The 15,410-nt window shown below is 44.1% G+C and overlaps 1 protein-coding gene across 1 annotated transcript in view; it reads left to right on the top strand.

Annotated features, from left to right (window-relative positions):
• Positions 1-15,410, top strand: part of COL28A1 (collagen type XXVIII alpha 1 chain) — a 198,628-nt gene that overhangs the window by 167,413 nt on the left and 15,805 nt on the right. The window contains exons 32-34 of the mRNA XM_068247381.1: positions 2,909-2,944; positions 7,878-7,914; positions 14,709-15,266. Coding sequence (XP_068103482.1) covers positions 2,909-2,944; positions 7,878-7,914; positions 14,709-15,266 — 631 coding nt within the window. The remainder of the gene's footprint in view (positions 1-2,908; positions 2,945-7,877; positions 7,915-14,708; positions 15,267-15,410) is intronic.

Genomic DNA, 15,410 nt, shown 5'->3' with positions numbered 1-15,410 from the left:
ACGGTTCCTATCCAGATCAGGTCCGCATCCGGTCCGTTTGCATCCGTTTTCCGTGCGGTATGAACACGGTTGCGGTCCGGATCCGGTTTCTTAAAGAGATAACAACCTGTAAATACCTGGGGTCTGGGAGGTCAGCAGAAGCTTTGGGGTCATTGTTGGAGACAGGTGGACGTGTGGAGACCATCCGTGGATACAGAGACTGCAGTTGGGACCTTACTCGTACCTGGGAATTCTCTCCTTCCTGTTGTTCACCTACTACTATGTGGGGAGAAGGCCTCACCTCCTCGTTATCAGACATATCATCAGACATGTTGCTGCCAAAGAGCTCCAGCATGAAATCCCTGCTGCTCCACTCTGTGAACACTGGGCCCATGTGGTCCCCATCCAAAATGGCCACTAGAAAAAGCATTGGAAGTGGGGTAGAACGTCCGGTTTTTATAGCCAGTGTGTTGTGCGCTCTCCGGTTCTCATTGGTTTGTATTGGCCGGATGCAACAGTCCGGCTCCGCCTCGGATACGTCTGCCGGAGGAGCCGGACCAAAAAATAGCGCATGTTGGATCTTATGCCGGAGTCCGGATCCGGTCCGGCTCCAGTCCGGACGAAACGGACGCATGTGAACGGACGCATAGACTTTCATTGCTATGCCGTGCGTCCGTTCCGTCCGTTCCGCATGCGGTCCGGCTCCGGCACGGCGATTGAGGACGGCGACCGCTAATGTGAACCGGGCTTTAATGTGCATTCCCTATAATATATAATGGCCGTGCTACAGTCTCTAAAATGAATGCAGCATACTTTCTCATCACCTACGGTAATTAAAGTACCAATTGTTGTTTCTATTAAAATAATAATGGTCCTGATGGAAAAATGTCTGTCTGACATTTCCTCGGCTAATATATTCTTAACCTTCTCTCAAAATTATTAGAGAAAAAAATTAGATTAATTAGGCAAATACTGTATACTGTAAGGGGGGCCACTAATGATCCAATCTTTTTCATCCAATCTTACCAAATCTATGTAGTAGAAGAGTCAACTGAGTGAATATATTGAATGGATACTATAGGCAGTCCCTTATATTACATAGAAATGGTATATAGTATCCATTCAATATATTCACTCAGTTGACTCTTCTACTACATAGATTTGGTAAGATTGAATGAAAAAGATTGTATGGTTAGTGGCCAGCTTTAGAAACATAAAACAGAAAAACAGAAAATAGAAACATAAAATAGACATGAAAACATACAGTGGTGTGAAACTATTTGCACCCTTCCTGATTTCTTATTCTTTTGCATGTTTGTCACACTTAAATCTTTCTGCTCATCAACAACCGTTAACTATTAGTCAAAGATAACATAATTGAACACAAAATGCAGTTTTAAATGATGGTTTTTATTATTTAGTGAGAAAAAAAACCTCCAAATCTACATGGCCCTGTGTGAAAAAGTGATTGCCCCCCTTGTTAAAAAATAACTTAACTGTGGTTTATCACACCTGAGTTCAATTTCTGTAGTCACCCCCAGGCTTGATTACTGCCACACCTGTTTCAATCAAGAAATCGCTTAAATAGGAGCTATCTGACACAGAGAAGTAGACCAAAAGCACCTCGAAAGCTAGACATCATGCCAAGATCCAAAGAAATTCAGGAACAAATGAGAACAAAGTACTGTAATTGAGATCTATCAGTCTGGTAAAGGTTATAAAGCCATTTCTAAAGCTTTGGGACTCCAGCGAACCACAGTGAGAGCCATTATCCACAAATGGCAAAAACATGGAACAGTGATAAACCTTCCCAGGAGTGGCCAGCCGACCAATATTACCCCAAGAGCGCAGAGAAAACTCATCCGAGAGGCCACAAAAGACCCCAGGACAACATCTAAAGAACTGCAGGCCTCACTTGCCTCAATTAAGGTCATTGTTCATGACTCCACCATAAGAAAGAGACTGGGCAAAAACGGTCTGCATAGCAGATATCCAAGGCGCAAACCACTTTTAAGCAAAAAGAACATTAAGGCTCGTCTCAATTTTGCTAAAAAAAATCTCAATGATTGGCAAGACTTTTGGGAAAATACCTTGTGAACCGACGAGACAAAAGTTGAACTTTTTGGAAGGTGCGTGTCCCGTTACATCTGGCGTAGAAGTAACACAGCATTTCAGCAAAAGAACATCATACCAACAGTAAAATATGGTGGTGGTAGTGTGATGGTCTGGGGTTGTTTTGCTGCTTCAGGACCTGGAAGGCTTGCTGTGATAGATGGAACCATGAATTCTACTGTCTACCAAAAAATCCTGAAGGAGAATGTCCGGCCATCTGTTTGTCAACTCAAGCTGAAGCGATCTTGGGTGCTGCAGCAGGACAATGACCCAAAACACACCAGCAAATACACCTCTGAATGGCTGAAGAAAAACAAAATGAAGACTTTGGAGTGGCCTAGTCAAAGTCCTGACCTGAATCCTATTGAGATGTTGTGGCATGACCTTAAAAAGGCGGTTCATGCTAGAAAACCCTCAAATAAAGCTGAATTACAACAATTCTGCAAAGATGAGTGGGCCAAAATTCCTCCAGAGCGCTGTAAAAGACTCGTTGCAAGTTATCGCAAACGCTTGATTGCAGTTATTACTGCTAAGGGTGGCCTAACCAGTTATTAGGTTCAGGGGGTAATTTCTTTTTCACACAGGGCCATGTAGGTTTTGAGGTTTTTTTTCTCACTAAATATTAAAAAGCATAATTTCAAACTGCATTTTGTGTTCAATTATGTTATCTTTGACTAATAGTTAACGTTTTTTGATGAGCAGAAACATTTAAGTGTGACAAACATGCAAAAGAATAAGAAATCAGGAAGGGGGCAAATAGTTTTTCACACCACTGTATAACTAACATTCTTTTCTCTTCTGATGTTTTTTATTACAGGGCAGACCTGGTGTTAAAGGAGAAGCTGGATTAACAGTAAGTTAAGCACAAATCTCTTTAGCTAAATAATATGTTTGCAAGTCATTTTCACATAAAGAATATAAAACTTAACCTCCCTGGCGGTATGGTTATTTCCAGATTTTATTGTTTAAAAGCGGTGCAATTTTTACACAAGCTTATATGCTGGGCATACACGGCTCAATTCTGAGCCATTTACATGGCTCGATAGATCATTTCTGACATGTCCGATCTCCCGCCCGATCGTTTCTCCCGCTTGATTCCGCATGGAAAAAGATAAGAAAAACGAGCGGAAGATAAGAGATTCGCCTGCGGAATCGAGCAGGGAATCGATCGGGTGGGAGAATCGAGTGGCAAAATCGAGCCGTGTATGCCCAGCATTAGACCCTATAAATAATACTGCTAGGAAACAAAAAGCAGGACAGTTCTTCTATTCTTTAACCCCACACCCTATGCATTTGTTTGTAGATACTCTGACTACCATTCTCACTTCCTGCCAGGGGCATAACAATAGCCCCCATGTCCCCCACTGTTGCTGGAGGCTAAGGGGGCCTGCTCCTTGTTAAACATGCAGAGCAGCAATGGCAGCAAAGCATTATACATTACCTGCTGCTCCTGCGCCATGCAGCCAATCACTATGCAGCTCTTGTTGACTGAAATTGCGCCACCCCCCCTCCCCCCTTCCTCCCAGTCAGAACTCCCTCCCCTCTAAAAACTGCATCCCTTTTCACGTACATGTTATAGTTGCCTGTGTTTTTTGGCTCAGTATATGGCTGAAGTTACTTTTTTTAGAGATATCTCTTCTTATGTCCTCTATGTCCTCCTTTCTAACACTAAGACAAGTGCACCCTATAAACATAAGTTGCCATTTTCCCCAGATAATAGAATTAATCTGATCTACAGTCTGAGTGACTGGGAGGCACGGGGGCAGGCATGGCGGCCCAGCACAGAGGCAGGCATTGGGGGGGGCAGCACAGGGGCAGGCCCATGGTTCTGTGGCACCCATGGCACAAGCCATTCCTGCACCCTCTAGAGAAGCCTCTGTCAAGAGCCACATGGGGATTGGCTGCATGGCATGGCTATGAGCTACAATGAAGAAGTGTGAGGAGGACCTGTCCTGCTGCTGGGAGCAGGTAATGTATAAAGCCCCACTGCCGCTGCTCGGCCTTATAGGTGGGAGGAACGCACCGACACCTGACACTGTGACTTCTGTGATTGGCATAAATCCTGCAATGGAAATACTATGGAATGGAATGCAACACACAGTCTTAAGGTGCCCATACATCACGACTTGGTGGCCGATCGACCATCCCATTTAGTAATTAGTATCGAATCGGATGCAAATCGGTGCCACTACAGGCTTGCCCGATTGATGATTTGATAAATTTTGGGCGGAAATTGGTTGAATGTATTGATCGGACATGCTGCAATATGTAAGGCCGGCATGGTCATTCAGGTGCACAGCGGTAACGTTGTGCGATATGGGGACAAGCGACGAATATGAGCGATCCCCTGATGCTGTTTCCCCTGATGTGAACGTGTTCCCCACACTTACATTCAATACTTTACCTGTCTGCTGTCTCCCGCTGTGGTCCCCATACATACATCCTCATTGCCACTGGGTTTCCATAAAGCATGTGTGTGACATCACATCACACACGCTACCACGTGCTTAATGTCGAAAGCCCGCCCCCATTGTGGAAGATAAATGGGGACTACGGCAGGAGACAGCGGACACGTGATGTATTGAATGCACACGTTGGGGGAACAGTCACATCAGGTGGCAGATGCAGTGTCACAAAGCCAATTCCAGAGAGATTTCATGTCGAAATCTGTCAGGAATCAGTCTGCTGGTGTATGGGCAAGCAACAGATCTCTCTCCGATCAGATTCGATCAGAGAGAGATCTGTCTCTTGGTGTCTCTGACAGTCCAGGCAACTTTAGGGTGAAGCCAGCTTAAAGAGGAACTCCAGTGAAAAGAATGTAATTAAAAAAGTGCATTCAAAATGGATCCAGGAGCACCAATGCAAAGAATGAATGTGTGCCAAGTTACATAGTTACATAGTTATTTTGGTTGAAAAAAGACATACGTCCATCGAGTTCAACCAGTATAAAGTACAACACCAGCCTGCTCCCTCACATATCCCTGTTGATCCAGAGGAAGGCGAAAAAACCCTTACAAGGCATGGTCCAATTAGCCTCTAAAGGGAAAAATTCCTTCCCGACTCCAGATGGCAATCAGATAAAATCCCTGGATCAACATCATTAGGCATTACCTAGTAATTGTAGCCATGGATGTCTTTCAACGCAAGGAAAGCATCTAAGCCCCCTTTAAATGCAGGTATAGAGTTTGCCATAATGACTTCCTGTGGCAATGCATTCCACATCTTAATCACTCTTACTGTAAAGAACCCTTTCCTAAATAAATGGCTAAAACGTTTTTCCTCCATGCGCAGATCATGTCCTCTAGTCCTTTGAGAAGGCCTAGGGACAAAAAGCTCATCCGCCAAGCTATTATATTGCCCTCTGATGCATTTATACATGTTAATTACATCCCCTCTAAGGCATATTTTCTCTAGACTAAATAAACCCAGTTTATCTAACCTTTCTTGATAAGTGAGACCTTCCATCCCACGTATCAATTTTGTAGCTCGTCTCTGCACCTGCTCTAAAACTGCAATATCTTTTTTGTAATGTGGTGCCCAGAACCAAATTCCATATTCCAGATGTGGCCTTACTAGAGAGTTAAACAGGGGCAATATTATGCTAGCATCTCGAGTTTTTATTTCCCTTTTAATGCATCCCAAAATTTTGTTAGCTTTAGCTGCAGCTGCTTGGCATTGAGTACGATTATTTAACTTGTTGTCAATGAGTACTCCTAAGTCCTTCTCCAAGTTTGATGTCCCCAACTGTATCCCATTTATTTTGTATGGTGCTAGACCATTAGTACATCCAAAATGCATGACTTTACATTTGTCAACATTGAATTTCATCTGCCATGTATGTGCCCATATAGCCATCCTATCCAGATCCTGTTGCAATATGACACATCTTCCTGAGAGTTGATGATTCTGCACAATATTGTATCATCTGCAAAAATAGCAACATTGCTCACTACTGCATCTACTAGGTCATTAATAAATAAATTGAAGAGCACTGGACCCAGAACAGACCCCTGTGGGACCCCACTGCTAACAGTCTCCCATTTTGAGTACGATCCATTGACCACAACTCTTTTTCTGTCCATTAGCCAGTTCCCTATCCATGAACACAGACGCTTCCCCAGTCCTTGCATCCTCAACTTTTGCACCAGACTTTTGTGGGGAACAGTGTCGAAGGCCTTTGCAAAGTCCAAGTATATCACATCTACAGCATTCCCAATATCCATATTAGCATTCACTACCTCATAAAAGCTGAGCATGTTAGTCAAACAGGACCTGTCTTTAGTAAACCCATGTTGATGCTGAGAAATAAGATTATTTTCTACTATGAAGTCATGTATAGTATCTCTTAGTAACCCCTCAAATAGTTTGCATACAACTGATGTTAAGCTTACAGATCTATAATTTCCTGGATCTGATTTTTTGCCCTTCTTAAATAATGGGAAAACGTGTGCTGTACGCCAATCCACTGGGACTCTGCCAGTTGCAAGAGAGTCACAAAAGATAAGATAAAGGGGTTTATCTATAACTGAACTTAATTCCCTTAGGTCCCACCCCAGTACCAAAGGGGTCGTAACAGTAGAAATCCAGCAAAGGACCGGCACCACAATGGTGTATTATAGCTCAAATACTTTAATGGAACATCAAGGAAAGCAACGACAGACTGCTGTTTCGGCCTATCCCAGGCCTTTGTCAAGTTGCACAAAGTGATATCACTTTGTGCAACTTGACAAAGGCCTGGGATAGGCCGAAACAGCAGTCTGTCGTTGCTTTCCTTGATGTTCCATTAAAGTATTTGAGCTATAATACACCATTGTGGTGCCGGTCCTTTGCTGGATTTCTAATAAAAAAAGTGCTTCATTTTTACAATAATTATGTATAAATGATTTAGTCAGTGTTTGCTCATTGTAAAATCTTTTAAATCCCTGATTTACATTCTGACATTTATCACATGGTGACATTTTTACTGTTGGCAGGTGATGTAGCTGCTGCTTGCAATTTTGGCAGTTGGAAACAGCTGTAAACAGCTATTTCCAACAATCAGAATCAGAATCAGAATCACTTTATTTCGCCAAGAACAGCAAGAGCTGTAATCGGAATTGCTTGTGGTACACATGGCATAGGCATAATTGGTATAATACAGACAGACGCACAACACGTACACTTGAAATGCAGTAGTCAGTTCGTATGGGCCATTTCACTGTTATTTCAAACACAGGTAAATAATAATAATAATAACAATAATAATAATAAGGATGCAGGTAGTGGCCTCAAGTCAAATTTGATGAGCCCAGTCAGGCAGCTGCGGGAACCGGCTGACCAACCCAGCTAGAGTACGCTGGTATGCGGGCCAGATAGGGGGAGGTTGGAGTTCAGAAGCCGAACAGCTTGGGGGAAGAAGGTGTTCTTCCGCCTCGTGGTTTTGGAAGGTATAGCCCTATAACGACGGCCCAACGGGAGAAGCTTAAAGTAGTGGCTGCCAGGGTGAGCGGGGTCACGGGAGATCATGGTGGCCCTCTTCATCATCCTATTTGAGTGGAGGAGTGCAACAGGGTTCACAGACAGGAAACTGCCTGAAGTACCCGTTACTCAGAGCTTCTTGTGGGAGGGTTTCACCACAATATCAGCCATACAGCGCCCCCTGATGGTCTGTTTGTAAAAAGGAATAGATTTCTCATGTAAAAGGGGGTATCAGCTACTGATTGGGATAAAGTTCAATTCTTGATCGGAGTTTCTCTTTAACCAGTCTACATGTAATGTGCTAAACAGTTTGCCCTTCTAATTTACAGAGGGAAGATATCATTAAGATGATTAAAGAAATTTGTGGTAAGTACAGTAATAATATCTCCTGCTGACAACATTTATCCCTTAAACCGTGAAGAATAAGCATCATTTACATCAGTACATTTCTTATACTCTTACATAGTTATTTTGGCTGAAAAAAGACATACGTCCATCGAGTTCAACCAGTACAAAGTACAACTCCAGCCCGTCCCCCACATACCCCTGTTGATCCAGAGGAAGGCGAAAAAAACCCCACCAGGCATGGTCCAATTAGCCCCAAATGGGAAAAATTCCTTCCTGACTCCAGATGGCAATCAGATAAAATCCCTGGATCAACATCATTAGGCATAACCTAGTAATTGTAGCCATGGATGTCTTTCAACGCAAGGAAAGCATCTAAGCCCCCTTTAAATGCAGGTATAGAGTTTGCCATAACGACTTCCTGTGGCACTGCATTCCACATCTTAACCACTCTTACTGTAAAGAACCCTTTCCTAAATAAATGGCTAAAACGTTTTTCCTCCATGCGCAGCTCATGTCCTCTAGTCCTTTGAGAAGGCCTAGGGACAAAAAGCTCATCCGCCAAGCTATTATATTGCCCTCTAATGTATTTATACATGTTAATTAGATCTCCTCTAAGGCGTCTTTTCTCTAGACTAAATAAACCCAGTTTATCTAACCTTTCTTGGTAAGCGAGACCTTCCATCCCACGTATCAATTTTGTAGCTCGTCTCTGCACCTGCTCTAAAACTGCAATATCTTTTTTGTAATGTGGTGCCCAGAACTGAATTCCATATTCCAGATGTGGCCTTACTAGAGAGTTAAACAGGGGCAATATTATGCTAGCATCTCGAGTTTTTATTTCCCTTTTAATGCATCCCAAAATTTTGTTCGCTTTAGCTGCAGCGGCTTGGCATTGAGTACGATTATTTAACTTGTTGTCGATGAGTACTCCTAAGTCCTTCTCCAAGTTTGATGTTCCCAACTGTATCCCATTTATTTTGTATGGTGCTAGACCATTGGTACGACCAAAATGCATGACTTTACATTTGTCAACATTGAATTTCATCTGCCATGTATGTGCCCATATAGCCATCCTATCCAGATCCTGTTGCAATATGACACTATCTTCCTGAGAGTTGATGATTCTGCACAATTTTGTATCATCTGCAAAAATAGCAACATTGCTCACTACTGCATCTACTAGGTCATTAATAAATAAATTGAAGAGCACTGGACCCAGTACAGACCCCTGTGGGACCCCACTGCTAACAGTCTCCCATTTTGAGTACGATCCATTGACCACAACTCTTTGTTTTCTGTCCATTAGCCAGTTCCCTATCCATGCACACAAACTCTTCCCCAGTCCTTGCATCCTCAACTTTTGCACCAGACTTCTGTGGGGAACAGTGTCGAAGGCCTTTGCAAAGTCCAAGTATATCACATCTACAGCATTCCCAATATCCATATTAGCATTCACTACCTCATAAAAGCTGAGCATGTTAGTCAAACAGGACCTGTCTTTAGTAAACCCATGTTGATGCTGAGAAATAAGATTATTTTCTACTATGAAGTCATGTATAGTATCTCTTAGTAATCCCTCAAATAGTTTGCATACAACTGATGTTAAGCTTACAGGTCTATAATTTCCTGGATCAGATTTTTTGCCCTTCTTAAATAATGGGAAAACGTGGGCTGTACGCCAATCCACTGGGACTCTGCTAGTTGCAAGAGAGTCACAAAAGATAAGATAAAGGGGCTTAGCTATAACTGAACTTAATTCTCTTAGGACCCGAGGATGCATGCCATCCGGGCCAGGTGCCTTGTCTATTTTTAATTTATTTAGTCTTGCCTTTACTTCTTCCTGCGTTAAGTATTTAATATTACAGTTAGAAGATTGAGACTCTTTTGCCTCTGTAATTTGCAACAGTGCTGTTTCCTTTGTAAAGACAGAAGCAAAGAAAGCATTTAATAACTCTGCCTTACCTTGGTCGTCCACCATTGAGTTCCCACCCTCATCCTTTAGGATTCCTATACAGTCAACCTTTCTTTTTTTAGAGTTGATGTACTCAGGGCCGGCCCGCTCATGAGGCGGGGTGAAACTTTTGCCTCAGGCGGCAAATTTCCAGGGGCGGCACCCGCCCGTCCGTGGGTGCGGGGAGCCGGCCCGCCGAGCTGGAGGGGTAGCTGGCAGGACGGGGGTATTGGGCCAGCGGCGGGGAGGGGGGTCGGACCCCCCCCTCCCTCGCCTGGGTCCCCCGTCCTCCGCACCCCTCCAGCCTAAATAGACGCAGCCGTATATGTAAGAGGCACGGGCGGGGAGACACTCACCTCCTCCTCGCTCCAGCGTGCGCTCCACTGACATCACTTCCTGCAACGCTGCAGGAAGTGATGTCAGTGGAGCGCATGCTGGGAAGAGGTGAGTGTCCTCCCCGCCCGTGCGTCTTACAAATACGGCTGCGTCTATTTAGGCTGGAGGGGAGCGGAGGACGGGGGACCCAGGCGAGGGAGGGGGGAGTCCGACCCCCCTCCCCGCCGCTGGCCCAATACCCCCGTCCTGCCAGCTACCCCTCCAGCTCGGCGGCCCCCCAGAGCGCCCCCCCCCCCCCCCCCCGAGGGGGGGGAGGGGCGGCGGTGGCAATTTTTTTTTTTTAAATTTGCCTCAGGCGGCAAAAAGTCTAGGGCCGGCCCTGGATGTACTTGTAAAACTTTTTGGGGTTAGATTTGATATCCCTAGCGATTTGATTTTCAGCTTCGATCTTTGCCAGCCTAATTTCTTTTTTACAATTTTTATTGCACTCCTTATAATTGCTTAGTGCAGCCTCAGTCCCCTCCTGTTTTAGGACCTTATAGGCATTCTTTTTCCTCTTCATTTTATCCCTAACCTTTCTATTCATCCATAGAGGCCTTTTTTTATTCCTAGACATTTTGTTTCCATATGGGATATACATACTACAATATTGATTGAGAATACGTTTAAAAGCTTGCCATTTCCCTTCAGTGTCGTCCCCTTGTAGTACATTATCCCAGTTCACCAAACTTAGTGCCTGCCTAATTTGATTAAACTTTGCTTTTCTAAAATTCATAGTTTTAGTGGTCCCGCTGCCCCGTGGCCTATCAGTCACCAGATCAAACGTTATCATGTTGTGATCACTATTTCCCAAATGTTCTTGAACCTGCACATTTGATACATTATCTGGTCTATTAGAAATGATCAGATCCAGTAACGCATTCCCCCTAGTTGGTTCCGTTACCATTTGAGTCAAGTAATTGTCCTGTAGTGCTGCCAGAAATCTGCTGCTTTTACCAGAATGGGTAGCCTCAATACCCCAGTCAATGTCTGGAAAGTTGAAGTCGCCCATAATTATGACCTCGTTTTTACTTGCAGCTTTTTCAATCTGCTGTAGTAATCGCAGTTCTGCAGCTTCATTAATAAGAGGTGGTCTGTAGCATACCCCAATAAGCAATTGGCAACTTTTATTTCCACCATGAATATTTACCCAAACGGACTCCACATCTTCGCAATCTTCCTCCATCTCATCGTTGAGGACAGCTGTAAAAGAATTCTTAACAAAGAGACAAACCCCTCCACCTTTTTTCCCTGTTCTATCCCTCCTAAACACATTGTATCCTTTTAAATTAGCTATCCAGTCATGGCTTTCATCCATCCATGTCTCGGTTATTCCCACAATGTCATAGCCTTTGTCATTCAGAATGAACTCTAGTTCGTCTATTTTATTTGCAAGGCTCCGAGCATTGGTTACCATGCACTTTATATTTTTACCAACACATTTACCAATTTTGTTTACACGAAATGGGCTACTTGAAGTTTTACCAACCTCCTTAATCTTTACACTGTCTCCACCCCCCTCTCCACCCCCCATAATGTTAGGCTCCCACTGTCTTTTTACCTTATCTTGTCTTCATATTGAGACTTTATCCTCCCGCCTCCCCCCAGATCCTAGTTTAAAATCTCCTCCAACCGTTTAGCCATCTTCTCCCCCAATGCAGCTGCACCCTCCCCATTAAGGTGCAGCCCATCCCTGCTGTAGAACCTGTAGCCGACTGCAAAGTCTGCCCAGTTCTCCAGGAACCCAAACCCTTCCTTCCTACACCAATTTCTCAGCCACTTATTTAACTCCCTAAGCTCCCTCTGTCTCTCAGATGTAGCGCGTGGCACTGGCAGTATTTCAGAGAACACCACCTTGGAGGTCCTTGCTTTAAGTTTATCTCCAAGTACCTGAAAATCATTTTTGAGGACCTTCCATCTCCCACTAACTTTGTCATTGGTGCCAATGTGTACCATGACAGCTGGGTCTTCCCCAGCCCCACCCAATAATCTGTCAATTCTTTCCGCTACATGCCGAACCCGAGCACCCGGGAGGCAACAGACTGTACGGCATTCACGGTTTCTTCGACAGATTACCCTATCTGTGCGCCTAATAATTGAATCCCCTACCACCAGTACCTGTCTAGCCTTAGCTGCACTCCTATTCCCTTTCTCGTTACAGCAGTCTGCCCCTTGGTTGCTAAGGAGCACATCCTGCTGCAGCATTGCTACTCCAGAATCATCCTCCCCAATATTACGCAAACAAGCATACTTATTCTTATTCTTATACTATGTGTATTTCCTATAAGAGGTACGCCAACTATCCCAATAATGCTGGGAAACTTAGATTTCCTTTATATGCCTCACCATAAGCTTTTATTCATTTATACTGGACCATATACTGGACCTCCAATCCGCCATGCACTGATGAGGAGCAGGAACTCCAAAACAGCTGTATGCATAGGTAAAATGAACAGGCTATTGGCACACTTTGCACTCCAGCGGTTCTGGATGTGTATCTGGAGTTAAGATACATAGGGATGATTTACATATTCTGTAGTGCTTGATGGGAGATCTGAATCCAAAAGAGGCTTCCCCTGTCCCCCTCTGTTCCAGTGCTGGGACCCCCAAAAAAGAGCCTGTCAACGCAATTGTTGCCAGCTCACCAGGGCCTGGCAGAGGCGAGAGAGGCTCAAGCCTCAGGGCGCAGTGTAGAAGGGGGTGCACAACTCACTCAGTCAGCTATCATTCCCCTATTGTGTTTGATGCAGAGGGAAATAAGAATAGGGGATACATGGCAGTGACTGCAAGTCAGATAACTAGAGATAAAGGTGTTAGGGGCCCTAGAGAGCCTCCTAGTCTAATAGCAATCAGTGTGTGACGGCTGGGGTGGGAGGGATGGAGGGGCGCACTTCAGTGTCTGAGCCTTGGGTGCTGGAGGACCCTGTTCCGTCTCTGCCACTCGCACAGGTGCAGTAGCTCTGTCCCGCTCAGCTTTTTCTGGAAAAAGCCAGGCTAGATCAGGTCCGCACCACGGCACAGGCTGTTTGCACCGGCGCAGTATTACAAACCTGATCAGGCTCGGCTTCTTCCACCGGAGCCCGAGTGGGACAAAGCTAGAGCACATGTGCAAGGAGACTGCTTTTTGGGGATCCCTACGGTGGAAGGAGTCAAAGGAAGACGGAGAAACCCTCCTTAAATAACATTTCAATAAAATGCCTTTTAAACCACCGGCAAGCAAGAAAATGATGAAAACAATTTTGATAGTACTCTTTAACCTACTTTTCGATACTTTTTGAATTCCAAAGTGCTGAAACGTTATTCTAAATAGATGATGAAAAATTATCTTCTAGGAGAAAATTCAGGAGAAAAAGTTAATTGCATATCACTGTGAAAACTTACACTTACTACACCTTAATAAGGGTTCAAACCCACTAGCAGCCTTTTCTAAGCGTTAGTGATTTGAAAAGTTCCTGCTAATGCAATGCTATGGGGGATTTTTATAAAATCACATCACTCAAGTGGGATCACACCAATAGCATTACATTAGCAAGAATGTTTCAAATAACAAGCACTTAGAAATAGCTTAGTAAAGTACTGCTAGTGGGTTCCAGGCCTTAAGGCTCATACACATGTCCAACTTAATGCACAACTAACGGCGCAACATGACCAACCACAAGTTGTTTACCTGACAAGTACGTACATACATGCCAACCAACTGAACAAACAACTCCCTTAAATACTATGCGTGTAAGCTAAACAACAAACTGCACAACATGTCCGCGTTCACAAACATCTGGCCAAGCACCTGTTATCAGTTGTTGGTCATCTGGTTGTTTGTCAGCTTTACTCACGCCCAACTTATCTTCCAATAGACAAGTTTGGAAGATAGTTGGACAGATTGTTGGTAGGTGTGTATGAGCCTTTAGGCAAGACACGTCCAACTTCCTGATTGTCGTTTGGATCAGTTGTTTGAACAACTTGTCAGACAAACAACATGTCGCTTACACACGTCCAACAAAGCGGCCGACAAACTAATTTACATGTCGTCTCACAGACTGGAACGTTCAGGCATAAAAGATGTGCGTCATCACATTGATGGAAATCCTGGTATCCTGCACCTCTTTACACGCAGGTTCCAACGTATTAGTTGGTCAAACGACCACTGGTTGTTTGTACAAACGTACGGACCTGACAATCGTTTCAATGACAGTCGGTCCAACTGATCCGCTGAGCGGATCAGACAAAACGGCTGTTATCAGTCACGCGACTACGCGTACACACGTTGTACACACGTTCAACTCGTCGTTCAAATGGCAAGTTGGATGACAAGTTGGTCGGAAAAGTTGGACGTGTGTACGTGCCTTTAGTGTGGCCATTGTAGTTAGCAGATAAAGCAATTGCTGAGGACACATTGCTTCCATATACTGCAAATGCAAAGATCATGGAGCTATAGCTTGCATTGTGTATAAGCATACCAGTAATTTTTGTTCTTATTTCCTTGTAGGGTGCGGTGTTAAATGTAAGGAGATACCTATGGAGCTTGTCTTCGTCATAGACAGTTCAGAGAGCGTTGGGCCAGAAAACTTTGAAATCATCAAAGACTTTGTTACCGCTCTTGTGGACAGGGTGACAGTAGGCCGTAATGCCACCCGCATAGGACTTGTGCTGTACAGTTTAGAAGTGCGTCTTGAATTTGGTCTTAACAGATTTACCACCCAGCAAGATGTGAAACAAGCTATAAGAAAAATGATGTACATGGGAGAGGGCACCTATACAGGAACAGCCATTCGCAAAGCCACCCAAGAAGGATTTTTCGGAGCAAGGACTGGGGTCAGGAAAGTGGCCATCGTCCTCACAGATGGTCAGACGGACAAGAGAGAAGCTGTGAAACTCGATATAGCAGTGCGGGAGGCTCAAGCTGCCAATATAGAAATGTACGCCATCGGAATTGTTAATGCTACAGATCCAACTCAGCAGGAATTCATACGGGAACTAAATCTTATAGCTTCAGATCCTGATGCAGAGCACATGTACCTCATTGATGACTTCAACACTCTTCCAGGTATAGAAAGACATACAGATCTGCTACTCTCCATAGATATCTTGTAGCTCCACATTTTTTGCTTTATGAAACCTGAACTGAAAAATAAAAGTCAAAATACACATACACAAGCCATACTTACCTCCCGCATAATCTCCTCATCAA

This window comes from Hyperolius riggenbachi, chromosome 7, assembly GCF_040937935.1.
Source record: "Hyperolius riggenbachi isolate aHypRig1 chromosome 7, aHypRig1.pri, whole genome shotgun sequence".
Taxonomy (NCBI): domain Eukaryota; kingdom Metazoa; phylum Chordata; class Amphibia; order Anura; family Hyperoliidae; genus Hyperolius; species Hyperolius riggenbachi.
This window is presented reverse-complemented; position numbering and strand designations above follow the sequence as displayed.